The 13931-nt window shown below is 31.6% G+C and overlaps 2 protein-coding genes across 3 annotated transcripts; one reads left to right on the top strand and one right to left on the bottom strand.

The window, feature by feature from the left end:
• Window positions 1-222: 222 nt before the first annotated feature.
• Window positions 223-10745, bottom strand: LOC111619391. 2 transcript variants are annotated; one of them, XM_023361098.1, is made up of 3 exons: window positions 10660-10745; window positions 9787-9936; window positions 223-609 (listed from the first exon to the last, which is right to left on the bottom strand). In XM_023361098.1, the coding sequence occupies exons 1-3, from the start codon at window positions 10688-10690 to the stop codon at window positions 416-418; spliced, it is 375 nt and encodes a 124-aa protein (XP_023216866.1). In that variant the 5' UTR covers window positions 10691-10745; the 3' UTR covers window positions 223-415. The 2 variants fall into 2 exon arrangements, 1 of the variants encoding a protein (XP_023216866.1); XR_002755742.1 differs by lacking the exons at window positions 9787-9936; window positions 10660-10745 and adding an exon at window positions 809-2418.
• Window positions 10746-11916: 1171 nt separating this feature from the next.
• LOC111619339 lies at window positions 11917-13123 on the top strand. The gene is made up of 2 exons (XM_023361050.1): window positions 11917-12165; window positions 12268-13123. The coding sequence occupies exons 1-2, from the start codon at window positions 12060-12062 to the stop codon at window positions 13101-13103; spliced, it is 942 nt and encodes a 313-aa protein (XP_023216818.1). The 5' UTR covers window positions 11917-12059; the 3' UTR covers window positions 13104-13123.
• The last annotated feature ends 808 nt before the right edge of the window (window positions 13124-13931 follow it).

Below are 13931 nucleotides of genomic sequence, written 5' to 3'. Positions count from 1 at the left end.
TAATTTCAATTTGATAGGACCATAAAAAGTTTATCTTCAAAAATAAAATTAGTATTACTGATTTGTTTTGTTTTACATACATCACTAAAAAGTTTAACAATAGCATTAAATAGTTCAAAAGTTGGTATACCAGTAATGGAATTTAGTTGGGATTCTGTCTTAATGAAATTACGTATATTTACCAAAAATTCTGCAGTGGATATTTGTATGCCANTTTGTTTTGTTTTACATACATCACTAAAAAGTTTAACAATAGCATTAAATAGTTCAAAAGTTGGTATACCAGTAATGGAATTTAGTTGGGATTCTGTCTTAATGAAATTACGTATATTTACCAAAAATTCTGCAGTGGATATTTGTATGCCAACTGATCTGTGACATTTTAAATTTTTATCATAATTAGAATTGCATAACATTAAAAGTGTTTCAGCAGCTTCTCTATCATTAATTTCTGACTCAATTGTATGGGAAGTTTCTTCTGTCTAATACGTTTTTTCTGAAAACTTATTTCTTTTAATTCTTTTAGAACATGTTTTTGTACAAATACTGCTCTCCGGTAAAAGTAAACTTGGTACGACAGTTTTCTTTGTCTTCTTTTACATGCATATGCTAAAGTTTAAATAAGAATTATTTCACAATTTGAATAGAATTACATTTTATTGAAGATAATCCTATAGTATAAGTTAAAAACGAATACAAATACTAAATTTCTTTATATTTAGACTCTATGCAATCTTTTTCAGTTTGATTTTTTAATACTATCGTATTACAATAATCTAACCATATTTATAAAAACATGATAGCATACATGACAAAATATAATCTTCAGGAGTAAAATGTTTCGAACATACTACCATATATTTCGTAACTTTTTTGCCAATTCTTAGCAGTCGAATCCACTCTTTCCGTCAGTTACATTTCTGAGATTCTCCAAATTCTGATTTATGAAAAATCATCTGTTTTTCATGTGGGAATACATGAAAACTTATATCGGGATCATGTATGGCTTTGGAATTACAATTTGGAACACAACAGAAAACTTTACTTTTACTATTCATCTTTACTGTTGACAATATACAAAGAACATTCAAACGACCCAGATAGAGTAGTTTTGTTTTTAAACACCAGAGGGCGAGCATTTGGTGAAAAACGCAAATAGTAAAATCACGGAACTGATAAAAATTTGACGTTATATTAGGTTTGTCATTAGATCCGATGATGTTATAATCAGGTTAAACTGTATATCGTTTGTGCAAAATGAAAAAATAATTTCAGATGATACAATAGCCTTGATTACTTTTTTCAAAAACAAAAAATTTTCATTACACATCGACAAAAATTCAACCTGGGCTGACACACAATGGAGAGAAATTTCGAAATTGGATAGGTTAATTTCATTGAAAATGCACCTCGTGGTTATGGCCGGCAAAGTTTGAACGATTGCACCCAAAAGCAGCAATACCAAAGAAGATTGGAGAATGAGAACAAGATCCATCTTGAGCGTCAAAATGATTCCACTTAGTAGTAAGTCTCCAAGACAGTCTTGTCCCAAATACAGTTGCTGTTTTACTTGTTTAGTGTTATTCCTATAAATACTTTAAGATAGTTTAATTTGTTTATTTACCTTTGCTGGTAACCCTCAATGTTAAATGTATCTGCCATTTTTTCAACAAATTTCCCATGAGTCAATGCGCGATGTTCACTGAGTCATGTGATGTTGTCAACCTGCGCCGCAATGATTTTTTCTTGGAGTTAAAATGTAAACTGAGTACTTCTGCTTGCTGTGTACAAGTAACGTTTGTACTTGCACAATAACCTCTCTAATATCTGCTGACTATTACTTCTTTATCTAATTTGAGTTGTTTGGTTAACAGTGTACATGTAAATCTGCAGACCCACTCTTGCAGTTCATCTATGTAATCATCACTAATCCTTTCACAATACATGTCATCATGAAAAACAGTTTAAAAACTTTAACGCTTGGACGAATCCTATTGATCAATTCTAAAAATTTTAATTTTGAATTTACATGTAAGCTCTTCTGCATTCAACATATTAGAACAGTGAAACATTAGAAGATCTATCTGTTCAAAAATTTTTTCATCTGAAGCAGGTCTTAGCAGACTGAAACATTCTTTTTTTTCTGAAAAATCAGCTGGGTGAATATCAAGGTAATATATTTTTGTACAAAAACAAAAAAGACTGTTTTTTTTGGAGGTCAGGTAGTAACTAGATGTAACAAATATTCGGTTACTATTCAGTATTCGACCTATTTTTCGGTATTCAGCCTAATACTGTACCAAATATTTAAATCACTATTTGGCCGAATACCAAATACCTAACAACAGGAATGAGAAATAACAAAAACACAGTAAATTAATCATTTTGGTATTTACATTTAATGTTATCGGGTTAGCGTTGTTTGTTTATATTTATTTATAACTTATAACATGCACAAAATAAAAAATAAAATAATATTAGTCACATGTATTCACAATTTATAATTACAAAGATCAGCACACGTACACACCTATTCGTTCGAGAATTGTTGCACATCTGAGAGTGTGACCCTGCCTATCCATCTTTTCAAGCGCTCGTCTCTGCTCTTCCCTTTCTCTTTCCTCTATTGCTCTAGTCCATGTATGCTTATGCATACATCATAGTACGCACTCACAATACTTTCAATTCGTCACTTTTCTGTTGTAGATTTTCCATTTTACAATTACGTGACTCATAGCCTGGTGATAACAGAGAAAAGAGACAGCTAGGATGTTGGTATAAGTCACAATTATGATTTCACAGATTCGAAACAGCTTGTTAGCCCGAACGGCCCCAGGCTTTTGCCCGTGCACGCTAAGTGACTTTCATTACAAGCATTTAGCTTTCCGAAGTCTATGACAACAATTGTTTGGCATTGACGGCCGCGAATTTCGCGCCAATAAGCTGCCTCAACTTGTTCGATTATGTTATCAACTCAATTTCATATTTATTTTCACTTCACGGTCCTTCTCTGTTCTTTTTCCATTATTTACACATGTAGGTCATTTCATTGTTATCCACATTTGATATCATCATTTATCACATACTGCCATGACACACTTGTCTGTCTGCTATAACTGTCAAGAATTAATGCGATTGGCGAAGCATAGTGACAGCAGGCCAATAGAGAGCAGGGTCACCTTGCCATAATGAGGTTTGCGTGCCAATTTTCGTATGTGCGTTAATCAAGCCGAATAGTTTGGCCGAATTTTCAGTACTTGGCCACACTCTTGGCTGAATATTCTATTCTGCAATGAATAGTGTATTCAGCCTGAGGCCGAATACAGTATTCGTTGCAACACTAGTAATAACCAATATAAAATGGTTTTAATCCATTTTATATTGTTTCTCATCATAAAATTTGTTTTGGTTTCAGAACAAATTTTATGGATGAATTACGAATAATTTTATGAATGAATTTCATAAAATTTGTTGTTAAACTAAAACAAATTTTATGAATGAATTACGTTCAAAAACTGAGGTTTGACAGTTACCATTCATACAAGAATATCTGAGAAATTAGATATAATATGTAATAAGTTTAACATGAAATTTGCTCCTACATACAAAAAATTACAAAGCAAAATAATAAATAATAAAACAGTGATCAATAAAAATAACAATGTACTGTACATGGGAAAATTAATATGTTATATTCAATTTCTTGTATATGCAAGGATAATTTTTTTTATACAAAAAAAACAGAGGAAACTCCAAAAGGAACAGAAAAAACTCCAATTTTTTTTTATACGAAAAACAGAGGAAACTCCAAAAAAGTACATAATGCTCATCTGAAGTATAACAGACAAAACTTATTTAATAAACAATGTTCATGAAAAGCAAATGTAACATTAAGATAACAAAATCGCATTAAGATTTTACATCGTGAATATAATACATATAATATATTTTTAGGAAAGTATAAAAATAAAATGAACTAAAAATGTAATAAAAACTTTATTATAAAAATAATTAACTTATATTATCAAATAATTTATTAAATAAATATATACAATTAAATTATCATCATCGAATAAGAATCAAACAACAACAAAAATAAACAAAAAGTAAATAAAAATGTATGCAAAATAAAATCAAATGCAAATCTAACCAATAATAACATTAGTTAAAACCAAGGTTATAATTGGTTAGATTTGCATCAAAGAAATAATATTGTAAAAGCTAATCAAGGTATGTTAAGTAGGCTTAAAAATAAAAACAATGCATAATAACAAAATTAATTATTTGTAGAATTAATTCAAGAGCAAATTGACAGTCTTATAAAAACTGTAGCATCAGAAAGTAATACATTGTTATTCATTACGAGGAAAATATTTTTTAAAGTGAAAAATATAATAAAGTTGTGAACAAGTTGTAAAAAAATTAATAGGAAAAAAGAGAAAAGCTATAAGAGACTAATTATGACACCAAGACCAAGTCAGAAAAGCATGAAATTATAGAACAGGAATGGTGAACCTTTTTGAGCCCACATACCGTATAGTTAGCATATTCAGCTTTAAAGATATTTATGCATGCCAACTTCGAATAACAATATTTAAAGAAATTTAACAAATATCCTTTAATTAGAATAAATCAGGCCTGGCCAACCCACAGCCCGTCACGTTAAATTGTGTGGTCCGCTAAGCAATATTATATATGTATTAAAACTTTTGTTCCCATTATGTGTATACCAAAACAATTAAATAAATAAAAATTTGCATGTGTCATTGTTATAATGCACAAGTGCGAGTACAAACTCTTGATATAACAATAAAATCTTATTCATTTTGTATTTGTTTTACTTCTTTAAAAGCATGTTTGCCTAAATTGTGGCCCACCGTAATGTTACATGTGATCAAAGTGGTCCGCGAAACAATTTGGGTTGGCCAGGCCTGGAATAAATGTAAAAAGTCAATTGAAAAAAAGTATGATTAAAAACACAGATAACTTATTGTAAAATACATTACATGACAATGATTTCTCCTTACATGCCACTGTGGGCACTTGTGCCATAAGTTCACAACCTGTTATAAAGATACTCAGGATAACTCTGAACAATCGGCTGAACAGACAAATGAATTTTTTATAAATGACGACAATAGAAGAAAATTGAAGAATGTGGTAAAAACGTTGGCAAAAAATACAATTATAGGGTAAGTTTCCTTATCAAACAGCTAAATAAGCTAACCAATGACAGATAGTTTCATACAAAACAAACTACGTCATTGGCTTGCTTACTTAGCTGCCAAACACAGAAACGAGTCCATACAATTAGTGATGGGACTATTAATTGGAATTGAACATTTTCCAAGTATAAAAATCAGAACTGAGAAATTCTCATCACGATTTTAGATTCTTCCATATTTTATAAGAAAATTAATTTTTGTTTCAAAAGTTAAAAATTTTTAAATTACTAAATTAAAAATTAAATATTAGTTTATTGGAAACTTTTACATCAACAAAGCAGAGCGTATGCGATGCCCCATACACAAGGCAATGTTGGTTGTGTGGACTTTTCTTTTGTCAGCCAGAGCAACAAGAGATTGCACTCAGTTAGTACTAATTGTTTTAGGGAAGATAGGGCGACTTTAGGGTTGCCATCTGGCCCTCGACCAACAATCCATACAGTATACTAAAAGCAAAATGTTCCGTCACCAGTCACCACCGTGCACAACATAAATTTGAAACTTTCAAAACAACTTTTAAACGGTTTAGAATAACAATGTTCTAATTTTCAATTGATTCAATTTTATTTTTAGTTTTGATTTTAGTATAAAGGCAGGATTTTAATTATTATTTTATTAGTTTTAAATTTAATTATTATTTTTAATAATTTTATTTATTTAATTTTGCCTTCATTNAGTGTTTTGATATTTTATAAGAAAATTAATTTTTGTTTCAAAGATATTGTAATTTAAAAACTTTTTAATTAAAAATTAAATATTAGTTTATTGGAAACTTTTACATCAACAAAGCAGAGCGTATGCGATGCCCCATACACAAGGCAATGTTGGTTGTGTGGACTTTTCTTTTGTCAGCCAGAGCAACAAGAGATTGCACTCAGTTAGTACTAATTGTTTTAGGGAAGATAGGGCGACTTTAGGGTTGCCATCTGGCCCTCGACCAACAATCCATACAGTATACTAAAAGCAAAATGTTCCGTCACCAGTCACCACCGTGCACAACATAAATTTGAAACTTTCAAAACAACTTTTAAACGGTTTAGAATAACAATGTTCTAATTTTCAATTGATTCAATTTTATTTTTAGTTTTGATTTTAGTATAAAGGCAGGATTTTAATTATTATTTTATTAGTTTTAAATTTAATTATTATTTTTAATAATTTTATTTATTTAATTTTGCCTTCATTTTTTGAACCCTTAATTTCAATTTTTTAACTAATTACAACTCATCTTTTGCAACATAACTATAGAAATTGTTTTATCATTGTTTCTCACAGAAAATAATCAACTTCTAATTTTTTAGTAATTTCAATAATTTTTGTTCCATAAATTTGCCCGATTTTTAAAAGTTTTAATTATAAGTGAGTTAACATTGAAATATCAGGCAATAGCATTATTAAAGAACCTTTACTCTGGTAATAAAAACATTTAATAAATCGTGTAGCAAACACTCTCAATCTTCTCCAAGGTCTGCTTTACGTTATAGAAACAACAAATTCCAATGTTGGAATGCGTTGAATAGAAAGATTTTAAATATTAAATTTAAAATATTTGGAATATATACAGAGAGACTCAACATTTGCAAGCACACAAATTCAACATATACATATAAGGCAATTCTTGTGAGCTTATTATTTAAGAATCCAGCATGATAGCAAATAATATGAATTTAACAAGCATTCTCGTTACCATGCCCTTCACACACACAATGCCAGGCATAGGATAATGCTTTACTGTCCTTAAAATTGTCACTTGACCGTTGGGCCAGACTTGTATATTTCTAGGGACTCCAGGACCCTAATGTGGTCAGTACGAAAGACCCGTTTTATTAGCCAGGTGCTACGACGGTATACATGCATTTGCGGACTATCAGGCTATCTAGTTCCAAATCAAGGCTGGCGGTTGGCAAAACTTTATTACAATAAAGTTTTGCCAACCGCCAGCCTTGATTTAATTGAAAAATATTATATAAAATTATTTTTAATATTTGTTATGTTTACTTATAATGGTAAAACACTCTCATTATTAAGTTTTTGACATGATTGACAGATAATGCTGCAATAAGTTAAATCATTTACAAGACACGCCCATTGCCATTTGTGTGAAAAAAGTGCATCCTCTCATTTACCTTATGAGACATTCCAATTTTCAATGCTGACTTAGTGCTAGGATTTCTCAAATGGGATCCCGGTTGTTTTTTTAACACACAAATTTGTTAAAAGTTCACTTTTTTCTTATTTTGTGTTAAGGTTGAGGAAATTTTGCAAATAGAAAGTATAACCAACTCATAAACTGTCAGAATATATTTGTATTTATTAGTTTTAAACCTATTTATTATTACAGTAGAACCTCGATTATCCGCTCTAATTGGGGACTGGGGTTGGTCGGATAATTGAAAAGTCAGATAACCGAAAAGTATGAAAAAATCCATTATTAGTGTAATATATTATTATATCCCATGTAATTAGTATATTGCTATTAACCTATTTTGCATTGAATTTTCATCGATGTTAAGCCTAACAAAAATTTTTTTAAATAATAATTGTCGCTATTGTAGCGCCACATCACTAGCGGACATTTGAAATTTGCCGACTAGGACGGTCGGTTAACCGAGGGGTCGGTTGATCGGGGGGCGGATAATCGAGGTTCTACTGTAGTTTCTATTTTTTTTTGTGATCGGAGTATTGACCATCTTTGCTTTTTATAATCTTCTTATAAAAATTTACAATAATATTTTGTATTATGTTTTATTTAAATAACGAAAATTACCTTCTAAGTTAGAAGTTTGATCTAAGTTTATTTTCTTCTTTAAATTTTCAACTCAATTCAAAGGCATTTTTGTTTGTTGTTGTTGTAAGCAGTTTGCAACAAACTTTAATAAATATTTTATTTATGAAAATTTCTACGTAATTCAAAGGTAATTTTTTAATATATATCTTGTACGACATTGTTAACATGATTTTGGAGGTTGCAGAACATATTAAATTACTTGAAAAAAAAGAAAAATAATTATATTATTTGATTTCATGATATTTTGTATATCTTAAAAATAATTAATTCTATCCCAGAAAACAGTTCACTTTTATCCCGGAATAAGCAAAAGACCGAGAAATGAGTAACCCACTCAGTACTGATCTCAATGTTCATTAAAAGTCATCCCTTTTTTCAACATTAAAATGGTGCTGTAGTAAGCGCTGACTCAATGCACTCGGCACTCAATAGAAAGAGCATATTCAAAATCTCAGCACCTGTTCAAAATCTCAAATTGCTTTCAGCAAACTGTAAGTGTCTTTTTTTTTGGTGCTGGATAAGCTAGCAAACAAGATGGCAGCCACCATAAGGCTCTTAAAAGCTCTATTTTGGGTTGACAATTTTGAATTTAATTTACTTGTCAATGAATAAACCCCAAATAAATTAATATTTAGTTAGTACATTAATAGAATATTTTAATACACTAGTATTTTTACCTAAGACATCCCAATTTTTTTTAGTTGTTAAAGTGTAATCTTAGGATTGGTTTAATTATTTAAAACTCCTACGGAAATTTAAAATATCTTTATTTCTATTTCTCTTTTTGAAATTTTTATTTTTCATTAATCTGTTCTAATTAAAGCTCAAAAATCATTTAACATAACGTGGAAGTCCACATCATTTGCCATTTTTATTGTTTTTCTTTCCCTAAATTCCCAGCAGTCTAGAACAGTGTTTTTAAATCTTCTTGAATAAGCAACCCCTTTACAAGGTAAAAACATTCTGGCGACCCCCCCAGGGCCATATTAAAACTATGTCAGTGATTTTAAAAACTACATATTTAAGTTTCTTTCCGTTGAGACCTAAATATCGATCAAAAAACCAATTGTACTGTAAATAAACAGACACAGCCTTCCCACTGAGATTGTAGTTTTTTTTATTATAGTGTAGGACCTACAAACACTTGTCTTTTTCTTTTACCCGCGACCCCCCCGTGTAAGGCTTTACGACCCCCCCTGGGGGTCGCGACCCACAGGTTGAAAAACACTGCTCTAGAAAACGCCAACAGTTGCGTCATTTCCGGCAGCATCTTGCTGGATCGATGCTGATATTTTGAATACGCCCATATGTTGACTGCTACTTTCCAATGAATTGCGGATAATTGGTACGACATTTGAATCCATCTTAATGATAATGGTATTATGGAAACTAAGCACTTCGTACTCGAAGTTGGAACATTGTTGATGACGTCAAATTGTTGCTTTCAACACTCGTATTGAAAACTGAAATGTCTCGTTTCCCTTCCCGCGCTGGTCGAAGCAGTTTTCAAAGATGGCGACGCGTGGAAGAGTTCGTTGGGGGGAAGGAATTAGCCGTATATTTTGTTGCTGGTATTGTTAAAATATTAACCTTATGCGAAATAAGATTACAAATTTAATTTCGTAGTACACAATAAAAGCGTGCTTATCCACATATAAATGGAGAATTTTGACGTTTTCTAATTCAGGATTTCCCAATCGTTTTCCGTTCTTAATTAACGATTGTTCTCTTAAATGTAAACTTTAACAGAAAGAAAGGTATTATCAATGTTACCTGAAATACACTTGGAGACTTTATTAAAGCTTAGCGCTCCAAAATTCGCTAACTTATTCTTATTAATGTGGGAAGTTGGACGCCTACTTCGAGGCTTTAGCGTCCCGCCGACGAGTTCGCTAACTGGCAAGCGATTGCGGAAAGCGCTACCTATTGTTAACGTGATACTTAAATAATTGTAAAATACATAAAATAAAGCTAATTTAATATTACTATATAAAGATGGTTTGTAGTATTTATTACTTTAAAAATTAAGAATTACGATAAAAGAACACTTTCATAATCCAGCACACGAACTAAGGCTGAGTTAAGATGGCAGCCTACCGCTCTGAGGACTCGGGATTGGATCCGAACAGGTCGAAAATTCCCCATAAAAATTTTTAAAGTTTACTAGTGCTTCTTTTCCTTTTACTTTGGGGTATGCTAACGCTCCTTGGTAAGCCAATGCAGGAGAGATAGAAGAAACATAAACCCGAAAGTGATTCACTCTACAGAGCAATTAATAACAAAGCAACAAAGATTTATTTTAAGAATAAGCAAATATTTTTTTTAAAACTCTTTCCGCCCTGTGGGCACTAAGAGGGCCTCTTTTTGCAAGCCCATTATGGGTTCGGCCAGGCCCACAATGGGGCTGCCGGGTGGTGAGGGACGGGGCCCGACATATCCGAACGGACCACCCCCCCGGAAAATTCCTGAGGATTTTTCGACCCGTTCGGATTCGAAATAAGCAAATATTACTACATATTAACAATAGTAGAAATTTCATCTAGAATCTATATTATCCAGAGGCTATCTATTTTATGCTATTCTAATTTACACGCGCCGACTTCCGCAAAGAGGGAGTTTACAAACTGATCGAGTTTCGATAAATACCTGTGTGTTCTTGATTAATTAAAGTCCTCATGGAAGGTAAATTCTTGAAAGATAATCCTTAGTACGAGGGAGGACGAATTCGATGTCTGTTCGAACTCTTACTTGAACTCGGCTCACTCTTCTTCAAATTTTGCTTTCGTCACTTTCCCACAAATTCTGACATACCCAAATTTGGTAAAACCGGATAGAAAGTGCGATTATCGTCCAATCCCAGATTTCCTCTACTTCTTTGGGTGAGTAGTTGTTCCAGGAAGATATATCATTTCGAAAGGAAGCGTTATCAAGGAATACTGTATAATCTCGCGAACTTCTCGTTGATTTTCCAAACTTTTTGTTTTTGCTAAGCTTTTCAATAAAATTCTAATATTAAAATCTATAAATAATAGCCCGGTATCTCACACGCATATATTGTTTCTCGTCATTTAAAGGGCTTTTCTCTTTTTTTATGAGTCGTGGCAGCTCCGCATTTACGTTTTTAAACACTTGGCCACTGGTAGGAAACATTTTTGACAATTAATACACTAAAACCTGCGTAAACCGGAATCGCACGGGTATAGAATATTTTTCCCGTTTGGAGAGTTCCAGTTTTGATTAGGGGATTTTGCTTCTTCCCGAAAATTTTTTTCCGTTTATGAAGGTTTCCGTTTTGGACAGGTTTTACTGTAATATCATACATAAAAGTTTTTTTTTATAAAAGGTTTTAATTAAATTTTCTGTAATTATGATAAAATGTATTATTTTACTCAATTAATTAGAATGCACCAAAATCGATGGCGATTTCAAAATTCTGCCATTTTCAAGCACAGCACCTAAATTAAAAATTTTAGAACTGTTTTTGTGAATTTGCTTTTATCTGGTACTGTATTATTAATTTGTGGAACTTAAGAAATTATACTTTAAATAAAGGTGAAGTAACATAATTTCAATATTTATGCTGTTCTGGGATATTTTTCTTGAAATTTCTGAGATTCGAAAAGATTCGGGAATTTGAAGCGGAAAAATGATTTTTTAATTAAAAATCCCCGAAAACTTAATAATTCCATTAAAAATTTGAAGTAATAAGCCGATTAATAATTTTTTATGATATTTTAATGGGCAATTAGTACTGGACATGTCGGATTCCATCTCTCACTGTTCGGCCAAATCCATGGTGATTTTTGAAACGGATCATCGTAATGCCTACGAGATGGAAAGATTTAAAATACTAAAAGAAAAAAAAACAAAAATTAATAATGAAATCTTTCGTACTAATAAAAATCTGCAACAATATAATTTATCGCCAACAAAATATTGTATCGATTGTTTGCAAGACACGAAATAAGATAAAAGTACTGAATATTATTTGAGGTTTAGTAAAATGTGTACATATTTATTTACTTGTTTTAAATCTAAAGGAAACAATGTACTTCTCTAAACTCAAAAAATCTTCAAACAGAAATAGGAAGAAACCTTCAGTAAAAAAAACTGAAAAAATTGAACGCTCTTTAACCATTCCTGAAAATAATGGTACGTAATAATACTATTCTTAGCACTGTTTAAAAATCGCAGATCAAATGAGTTCTGTTTAATTTAATTAATGCATTTCTGTCACTAAACAATTATAAACAGATGAAATTTGGACGAGTAAAATCGTAAATAAGCCACATTTTGAGGAAGAATCCGTGCACGAATTCTCGGGATTGAAAAGAATCCAAAAACTCATTAACATTCAGAAATTACTTGGTCCTTCTCTACCTGGCACATCAATAGTTCCAATTCATCGTCCAAGTATATCAATTATGTTACAGGCAAAGAGAGAATCGGCGTTTTCATCATCTGAAGTTTCGTTATTTTCAGATCAAATTCCGATAATAGAAGCTCTTGAAAACGTTCAGTTAGTGCTTTTAAATCAATATCCGGGTGTATCGACTTTTTTCTATTTTAGAAATCATAAAAGTAAAAATCAGTTTTTGACAGAAGTGGGTATTGTATTAACAAAGCCTTTCAGTACAGAAAAAATAGAGGAAATGAGAGTTAAATTTAATTTTGGTGAAGTTGAAATCATTCCGGTACATTGTGGACTGTGTGACGTAGTATTCTCTGAAGCGGATATTCAGCTAGTTGATTTACTAAGACACGAATGTGTCATAGAAAAAAATAAGCTCTCAGCAACGATATTATATAAATGTGCTCTTTGCAATAAGCAAGACGAGAAGAAGGATACCATTAGAAAGCATATATTCAGCCATATCTTGAGTAATGATCTGTTTTGTTTGTCTTGTTGTAAGAAGAAATATCAATATCAATCTGACATCAGTAAGAAAGTTCTTTCGCAAGTAATGTCTGTATTAGATCACCAGCCATATAGCCCAATTTCGTGCAAGTTCCCGTCATTTTTATATTGTCAACATTGCAATATCACCTTGTGTAACTGGAAAACATTTTTTAAGAATATTAAAAATTAAATCGCACATAAGCTAAACTATCTATCAAATAATATACTAAATTTTTTTCCGTTTTTAGTTATTTAGAGAAGTAGTTTTTAAGTAAATTATTGAACTTAAAATTAATTTCGTTCCTTTAATTAAAATTGAACCACGATACTCTTTCATTTAGCTATAGTCGCGGCAGATCAATGGCTGATACGCGTTGAAACTGTGAAATTTGTAAAAACATGAAAATAAAAACCATTTAAGAGAAATGATATATGAAAAATAAGAGGCTAAATAAGAAAATTTTTAACGTAGCCGTCCATCGCTCAGCGGATTCAATCGTAGCCCAGATTGAATCCGAAGAGGTGAAAAACACCAAGAATTTTCGAGTATGATCCGTCCAGATGTGTCGGAGTCCGTCCCTCACTATCCCACCGCCCCGTTGTAGGTCTGGCCGAATCCATAACAGCCTTCTTAAAAACAAGCCGTTTTGGTGCTCACAGGGCAGAAATAATTTTAAAAAATATCATGATGCGCACGGATGAAAGACCTTCTAAGTATTCTAAGTAGTGTTGCCACAAGGCCGGTTTTCACCCGGACAAGCCAGTTTTTAAATTCACGATCCGAAGGTTTTGTAGAAATAGTTAAATTATGATGAAACAAAATAAATTTATAAAAATTTTTGCGGGTATTTTATTTTAACGGTTAAAGACTTTAACTTCACACCCCCACCCAAACTTACTCCCATCTTATTCCTAGACTAACAAGTAAGAGTGACAGGAAATGTACTTTTAAAATTCTAACTTGCAAATATATCTGGCAAATATTAGGTTTGTTCCAACGCAAGTCCCTAACTGGTTT

This window comes from Centruroides sculpturatus, unplaced genomic scaffold (assembly GCF_000671375.1).
Source record: "Centruroides sculpturatus isolate CEXI.00-Female unplaced genomic scaffold, Cexi_2.0 scaffold174, whole genome shotgun sequence".
In the NCBI taxonomy this organism is placed as follows: Eukaryota; Metazoa; Arthropoda; class Arachnida; order Scorpiones; family Buthidae; genus Centruroides; species Centruroides sculpturatus.
Note: the sequence above shows the minus strand (reverse complement) of the source record. Positions and strands in the feature narration are given on the sequence as shown.

What these genes read in the sequence shown, in the direction of transcription:
- LOC111619391 (XM_023361098.1), bottom strand. Translation starts at nt 10,690, where the DNA reads ATGAGGACTTTAATTAATCAAGAACACACAG. An exon ending in AATTAATCAAGAACACACAG is followed by an intron (nt 9,937 to 10,659) that starts GTATTTATCGAA and finishes CGTTAACAATAG; the next exon opens with GTAGCGCTTTCCGCAATCGC. An exon ending in AGTCTCCAAGTGTATTTCAG is followed by an intron (nt 610 to 9,786) that starts GTAACATTGATA and finishes TTTAAACTTTAG; the next exon opens with CATATGCATGTAAAAGAAGA.
- LOC111619339 (XM_023361050.1), top strand. Translation starts at nt 12,060, where the DNA reads ATGTACTTCTCTAAACTCAAAAAATCTTCAAACAGAAATAGGAAGAAA. An exon ending in AACCATTCCTGAAAATAATG is followed by an intron (nt 12,166 to 12,267) that starts GTACGTAATAAT and finishes AATTATAAACAG; the next exon opens with ATGAAATTTGGACGAGTAAA.